Source organism: Mesocricetus auratus, unplaced genomic scaffold (genome assembly GCF_017639785.1).
Source record: "Mesocricetus auratus isolate SY011 unplaced genomic scaffold, BCM_Maur_2.0 Super-Scaffold_100009, whole genome shotgun sequence".
In the NCBI taxonomy this organism is placed as follows: Eukaryota; Metazoa; Chordata; class Mammalia; order Rodentia; family Cricetidae; genus Mesocricetus; species Mesocricetus auratus.
The window spans coordinates 86,509,529-86,517,902 of NW_024429193.1; the positions used below are offsets into that span (position 1 = coordinate 86,509,529).

Below are 8,374 nucleotides of genomic sequence, written 5' to 3' on the forward strand. Positions count from 1 at the left end.
TCAGGATCTTGTGTATTGAAGGCTAGCTTTGAACTTGCTGTATAGTAGGGACTGACCTTGAACTTCTTGATCCCCCTGACTGTTTGGATTATAAGATCATGCTACCACATCGGTTTATGTTGTGTTAGCTGGCAAACTCAGGGCTTTATGCATGCTAACTACATTACCAACTGAGTTACAAATCAACCCCTCCTGAATACTTTAAGTCAGCTTCAAATTACCAATAGTACTCATACAATGCAAATGTTATGTAAATAGACATTATGTTGTATTGGTTAAGAAATGATGACAAGATAATTATTCTGTACATATTCAATACATGTGCAGCTAAAAAGTACTTTTTTGTCTATGTGGAATCCACAGACAGCAGATGACTATGCAATGACCAGAGAAATATGTGGACATATGAACAGACAGAGACAGAGATAGAGATGTTGACTAATTTCATGAGGGACTGATATTTAATAGTTTTAATATTTAATAGTATTACACTTCTTTAATTTATAATTCAACTAAACATTGTCCATATTTGTTCATCTACTGATTTCCAAGAATACTGACTTTAAAAATAAAAGTGTGATTAACAAAATATAAAGAATTGGCTGGTTATTAAATTACTAGCTGATAAAGATTAAATAAAGGAGACAAAACTTCCCACAAGCAAAGGAGACACCAGAAAAGTTATTTAAAAATAATCATGCCTAGGAGAATTACTAAACAAAATACTGCACCTTAATTAGCTAGGACTGGAAAGCTAATATTAGATGAGACTAAAACGGTGGATGACTTCACTCTTTTTAAAATGGGATTCTTGAGAGGAACCCACAGCTAAGGCTTTGGAGCCAGATACCGTATCAAGGAAATAGGAGAGCCTAGGCTCACAGCCTCTGTGCTCCATAGTCCAAGTCCTTATCACAGGGATTATTGGCTACAATCTTCATTTCAGAATAGTAATGTGGACAAAACTGAATTCAAATGCCCTTTGAAGTCTTTAAAACCATCTAAATTAGTCAAATTAATTTACATGGGAGTGATCATCCCAGATGAGACCTATTTCCTGCTTCTAAATATGTAATTGAATTCCACAGCTGAAATTCAAAGGTTACTTAGAAATGGCATTTTAACCCAATGCAACCCAATGAGAATTTAGCTGTTTGTTTTGATGTCTCTGACTCATCCTGGTTGGAATTACATCTTCTAATGTAGTCTGGTGGAGTTATGCCATGGGTTTGTGTTTTGCTCTACTTTCTGGCTGCCTAGCTATTGCTGACTATCGCTGGGAGTGGTAAGGAAGCCACACTCCCATTTGTTACCTCAATACAAAAGCAGAGGATCCAGTCTCTACAGGATTATAGGATAAAGATATTCAGTAGCTTAGGTGAGTTAAGTGCAGTTTCTACCTCTGATAATTTCTATGTACAGTGCCAAGAAGCCTATCTCTTAGAATCCACTGAGAGACACAGCACAGAAATGTGAATCATACCTTGGTCAGATCAGCCCTGCTGAGGGTAGGAAGTTCACAGATCCAAGCTGAACTGCACCTGCAGATGACCTGTCTTCCTTATCAGAAACCAAGAATAAGTCCTTCTGCCCTGCCTTGAAAGGGTTGCTATGGAACTCCTGACTCAAAGTGCTGTGGAATATTACTTTAACTATGTAAAGGTGTGTTGCATTTTTTATGCTGCATTTGTCTAACAACATAAAGATGTGTTACATTTGTTTTTGCTGCCTTTGTTTAATTATGTAAAGAGTGTTGCTGTTTATCCTTGCCTGCCCTAAGGTACCTAGTTGGTTTAATAAAAAGCTGAATGGTATGTAGATAGGCAACAGAGATATAGGTGGGGCTGGAGGACAGAAAGAATACAGAGAGAGAGAGAGTGAAATGAGGGAGAAATAGAGATGCCAGAGGCCAGCCAGGCAGCCAGTTACCAACCAGCCGGACACAGAGTATGACATATAGAATGAAAGAAAGGTAAAAGGCTCAAAGCAAAATGTGGATTGAAGAAAAACAGGTTAAATTAAGCTATAAGAGCTAGTGAGACAAGCATAAAATAAGGCCAAGAATTTATAACTAATAGTCTCAGTGTCATGATTTAGGAGCTGGTTGGTAGCCCCCCCCCAAATAATGTGTGGCTCCTTTAAGAGGGTCTGCCACACATTGAGCACTTGAGTAGCCAGCAGTTAAGTATAAACAAAATAAAAGTTCACTTTATGCTAAGTAAAAGCCTTTGCTTCCTAGAGCTGGGTCTGTTAAATGCAGCTCCCAGTTAAATGCTTTAAGGGCCAGGCTCTTATGGAGATAAGGAGGGAGCAGAGCCAGCTGCCAGAGCCATAGTGGAGGGTCTAGCTGTCATTGATCAGTTTAAGGTTTGGTTTATATGATCAGAAAAGACTAGAGACACACAGTAAAGACAGGCCCAGAAAATAAAAACTTCTCAACAGGTTATAGTGTGCATAGGCTTAAGAAAGAAAAAAAAGAAATAAACAGTTCAAAAATAACCAATTCTTTAAGGGGAGAGTAAGGTAACACAGTAGAAAAGAGCCATGTAAAGGTGGGAAATACTCAGGGAGTCTGGATCCTGTGTGCTGTTGTCTTGAATGTTGATGGGTGAATGACAACTGCTGAGATACACTGGATTGTGAAAGGGATTGCTGAATTAAACCATTATGAATACTTTAGGGATATCTTAACCTTAAAATGGAAGTCAGAGAATGTATTATGTTGAGGAAGAGATTATTCCACAGGAAATAAAAGACTATGGACTCCTTCAAGGTTAACAGAGATTAGGTTTGATCAGGGGAGACCTCCCGGAAAACTTGGCTACAGACATAAAGAAATAAACCAGGAAAAACTACAAGACACGTGATGTATATACTGATCCCTCTGCATGGGAACAGTTCTGAGACTGAACAACAAATGTTACAACTAGTTTCCCCAGGACTTGACCATTATATAATTTTGCTCAGGGTCCCCTAAAGATGTTGTCACTCTCAGACAACAGGAATCAGTCTAGAGAACAGAATGCCCACATTCCCAAGGGTTAGTATGGGTGGTTTTTGGTCATTTGGTGGGTTTTGGATGTTTGTCATTTTGTTAGGGGGAGATATAGGAATATAGGCTAAAAAAACAACTATTAACCTCAAATATGGATGGATTTTGGTATATTGATACAAATTTAAAGTTATTTTTGTTATACTATGTGTATGTTTCTACTCTTGTTTGAGGTATTGTGCTTATGTAGCTCATTTAAAATGTAATGTATAGTTAATGAATTCAGGTTAGTAGTTGTTCATATATAATAATCAAATTTGTAGTCATATTAGGTATGTTCTAAGGTTAAACAGATATTAGATAGATAGATGATAGATAGATCAACAAATGTCCTTCAAATGCTTCAGAAATCTATACAGTATGTCATTTATAATGTTTAATAACCTAAGGCTTTTCATGACAGGGAGGCATGTCTGCTCCTGGAAGCATTAATCTACCTCATAAAAGGATGTAGGACCTTGAAGAACTTCCATATTGAGTTTGCTTTCATTGTGGTAAAGCTAGCCATTAGGGTAAGAGGCTGCTGACAGTATGCTGTACAAACTGGATATGCAGGATACAAATGAAAAAGACTGCCAAACTTTTCCAAGACAAGGTGGGACAGTCCTTCAAAATTCCTGCTTCATAGAAAAGTCTGCTAGATATTCTAGGTCTGAAGCCTAAAGATGGATGTCCCAACATTGTAGAGGAATGTTAGGTGACTGTCCAGGCAGCCAGATGTCTCTGTCATTTCTATAGCTTTGAAAATGTCTTGCAATGCACTTCCTGTTTATTCAGGTAATATTATATCTTCCTGGGATCTTTGATGAAACTGAAGACTAGATAGTTATAGTTACAGTTTTCCTTAGCTACAAAAGGAGGCAAATAAGGTACAGAGCTTTGCAATCACTAAGGTAAGATAAATAATGGAATATTTTCTCTGAATTTGGCAAATACAAGTAGACTGGATATTGTAAATGTAATTCTTATTTGATAATTGTTCTTATTATATAAAGTCTTACCCTATTACTATATTAAAATTAAAACATTTCTTATTTAGACAAAAGGGGGAAATGTGAAATATTACTTTAACTATGTAAAAATATGTCACATTTGTTTATGTTGCATTTGTTTAATTATGTAAAGATTTGTTACTCCTCTTTCACTTTGCCTGCCTAAGGAACATGATTGGTCTAATAAAAATCTGAACAGCCAATAGATAGGTGGGGTTGGCAGGCAGAGAGCCTAAGTAGATAAAAGACTGTAGTTGAGACAAGAGGGGGCAGAAGAGAAGAAATGAGGGAGAAAGGGAGGGAGACACCTGGAGCTAGCCAGTCAGCCATGGAGTAGGACATTTAGAATGAAAGAAAGGTAAAATGCCTCAAGGCAAAGCACAGATGAAGGCAAACAGGTTAAATCTGTTAAAAGAGCTAGTAAGAGAAGCATGATAAGGCCAAGCATTCATAACTAATAATAAGTCTTGATGTCATGATTTGGGAGTTGGTTGGTGGCCCAAAGAAAGCCTGCTGCAATAAAGCTTTATAAAGGCACAAGTATCTCAGGAGATGATCCCAGTAATTCTTACATTCAAATGACAGAATACTGTGCTGGGGATTCTGGACAGCCAGAATGTCAGCAGAGGATTCTTTAAATGGCACAGCATAAGGAAAATCACCATGGGTCAATGGAAAACTTTGTCAGTCCTTACTTGGTTCAAGACTACCGGCCAAATTAGGAAATACCAATATTGTCCCTTTCAGAATTCAATGACACTGTGTGAAGAGAGTAATGACTCCTGCATCTCTAGCATCTGGACATGAATTAAACACATGCCTTTCAGCAGCAGGTCTGGTTGCTAGGTGTCGTTTATAATGACCCGTGGAAAGCAGCCATGATGATGGAAGCATACCAGGAATGCCAAAAGACTGTTTCATGTTCCTTGTGGGCCTCTACGGATATCACAGCCAGTGGCCAGTTTGAGGAGGTCTTTCAACTTTCCCACTGAATGAAAGATGTCTGTAACCATAGGTAACCACCCTGCAGACTTCAGGCAGCACTAGACCTAATAAATCCGTGCCAATGCCCCAGGCGCAAACGGCTGCCCTTTGTGCAATGACCAGCAGTGTTTCAAAATTCTTAAACTCATTCATGGCAAATCAATTAACTTTATTTATCTTTTTGCAGGATGGGGGTAGGAGGCTAAGGGAGTTTATATCAAAGTGACATTGCAATCCAGTGCCTACAATGAAGTGGCTTTTCTGAAGTAACTAAGACTCACATAGAAATACTTTTAGCACTAAGGGCATAGAAAATGGCACTTAAGTTTTCTCCTGTCAATAGATCTCCAGCTTACAAAGCTATAACTGAAAGAGGATCAAGCATTTTTAACTCTATTTGATGCATCCCACAGCTAGCATGACCCAGGTTTAAAACTGTCTTTGAAGAGTGTGCCATCACTGGTGAAAGCTATTACAGAGTAAGAAACAGGACCATGGAAGTACAACTCTTGTAAACTGCATAGGTTCACTAAAAGTCAAATCAAGATAACTAATCTTTCTGATATTTAAAAGGAGGGTTTGGAATTTTTTAAATACTGAAAAGAGTTGCCTAGCAACTCTTTCCTGTCTTGCATGATTCTATTATTATTTCCACCTGCTAAGGAAAAACATCAATAAAATTATTTCTTTGCAAATCAAAAAAGTAGGAAAATGAGCCAGGGACTCAAATGAATGCATGGTTTGCTTACTTGATTCCAGACTTCCAAAGACATAGTGTGTTTACTAAAAGATGCTAATATTTTTAAAAAATGCACTTTAACAAATTTTGACAATGGCCCAGGCTTTCCTAAATGAAGCTTATTTCAGTAGAGTTTCTGCTGTAATTCAAAGTATGGAAAGCTGTTCATTAGCATGTGCAGCTGTCTGAGCAATAGAATGCAGAAGATTAGCAAAGCCTTCCACCCCATACCTCCCGAGAACACAGAGAACCTGCTGTTACCACCATTGGGGGCACTGTATGAATAGAGGGTTTGCATGAACTAGCTACCACTGCACCAATATACTGTCCAGGAGGGCTGGAATTCTAACACCCTGTAGTATATGGAAAGACTATACTGCATACTTGGATGTACAGATATAACATTCAAGGCATTTGTTTGCCTTTGAAAGCAACTGAGCTTGTGATGTGTCACCCCGGTGGTGTTGTCAATACTCATTAAGATGTCTAAGTGGTATATGTGGCTAAAGCTATAAATAAATACTCATCCAGTTTTTCTTACTGCAGAGTAGTGCAACCACTAATTTCTTTGGTACATTCAGCATCCCTTACCCAGACGGACCTTGTGTCAAAGTAAAAGGCAAACACTCACACTCCACTCTTTGAGTGTGCCTCTCTCCTCCTCTACCGGTCATGTTGGATATCCACATTATGTCATGCCACCAGGGGTCAAATGCAAGGACAATGGAGGTAATCTGGAAGACTGCCTTCTCATCGTGCATCTTCTAAAACAGCTGTGGAACATGTGGAGGAAAGTGTGCGAATGGTATGCAATATAATCTAATGTTGTTGGGTTTTGTTGTCTCAGGCAGTTAGGCTTAATCCTAACTATAATAGGCTTATACACAAATCTCAGCAGGAAAATTAATGAGAGTATTTTTCCTAATGCTTTAAAAATAATAATGAAACCATTCCTCATGGTACAAGTTTCTAATTCTGGCTACTCAGGAAATAAGTCAAGAAGATTTCAAGTTCAAGGCCAGCTTGGCAATCTTAGTGAAACCCTGGTGGTACATATCTGTAATTCTAGAACTTGGTAGGCGAAAACAGGAGAATTTCCATGATTTTGGAACCAACTTAAGCTACAGATTGTGTACCATACAGAAAGTGTTACATAGGAATACCATTTTAACACAAACCAAAAAACAATAGTACAGAATATTATATATGAACATCAGTGACAAAGAAGACATAGCCATACTGTACATATAAACATCTGACTTATACACACCTGATACTGTGTGTCTGAAAGGTGAGTGGAGAAGCAGCTGTGGGTCCTGAAACTTGGGCTTCTTTCTTTCTGCAGCAAAAGTTAGCCAGTTATCCCTGCTCCATCAGAGAAATAGCTGTTGATGTCAGTCAGCTACTGTTGGGTTATATGGTCTCTGATCTAGTCACATACAGTGTGCTTGAAGGGGCTACCACTCAGGTGCGTTTAACTTAGCAAATAATTTATTAAAAAACACAGACTAAATATACCATCAGTTCATTTCCTTAGCTGCCTTTGCAGCAGTCACCCACCCCAGTGTACCAGTCCCCCACTCCAGTGCAGCCGCCCCCGCTCCAGTGCAGCTGCCCCCACTCCAGTGCAGCCATCCCCACTCCAGTGCAGCCGCCCCCACTCCAGTGCAGCCGCCCCCACTCCAGTGCAGCCGCCCCCACTCCAGTGCAGCCACCCCCACTCCAGTGAAGCCGTCCCCCACTCCAGTGCAGCCACCCCCACTCCAGTGCAGCCGCCCCCACTCCAGTGCAGCCATCCCCCACTCCAGTGCAGCGGTCCCCACTCCAGTGCAGCCGTCCCCTACTCCAGTGCAGTGGTCCCCACCCCAGTGCAGCCATCCCCCACTCCAGTGCAGCGGTCCCCACTCCAGTGCAGCCATCCCCCACTCCAGTGCAGCGGTCCCCACTCCAGTGCAGCCACCCCCACTCCAGTGCAGCAGTCCCCACTCCAGTGCAGCCATCCCCCACTCCAGTGCAGCAGTCCCTACTCCAGTGCAGCCATCCCCCACTCCAGTGCAGTGGTCCCCACTCCAGTGCAGCCACCCCCACTCCAGTGCAGCCATCCCCACTCCAGTGCAATAGTTCCATATGTCTGTGAGGCACAGCAAGTGTGGTTGGGAAGGGCTAAGCCTCAGATGAAAAGCACATGTGGGTTTTGGTCACATGACAAAGCCTTAGGACTATTTTGAAACAGAAAATCCAATTGACATGGCACGCTGTGTGCATGTCTCATTATCACACACAAAATAATAAGAAAAACAAATTTGATATGAACGAAAATCTTTTGTGTACTAACTCATTGTATTAAAACAGTTGTGTCCTAAGAATTCTTCTAGGAAATGAAGACTTACACTAGTCACAAAAGCATCCTTTCACACTGGTTGTAAAGGGAAAGAAATGGAGACGGCCCAGATGTCTGTCTGCCGGAAGCTGGTTTAGAAGAAAAACAAACCTAGTCCATTCATGTATACTATTTGGATTTTTCAGAAAAATAAGGAGGCTTTATGTACTGAAGTGGAAACATCTTCAAAGTATGTCATGTGAAGGACTGCATTGTCACTGTGCTGT

At 40.3% G+C, this 8,374-nt stretch overlaps 1 protein-coding gene across 1 annotated transcript; it reads left to right on the forward strand.

The window, feature by feature from the left end:
• The first annotated feature begins 6,462 nt into the window (after nucleotides 1-6,462).
• Nucleotides 6,463-7,888, forward strand: LOC106022484 (early nodulin-75-like). Its single transcript, XM_013124965.1, has 2 exons — nucleotides 6,463-6,496; nucleotides 7,305-7,888. The coding sequence occupies exons 1-2, from the start codon at nucleotides 6,463-6,465 to the stop codon at nucleotides 7,886-7,888; spliced, it is 618 nt and encodes a 205-aa protein (XP_012980419.1).
• Nucleotides 7,889-8,374: the final 486 nt, after the last annotated feature.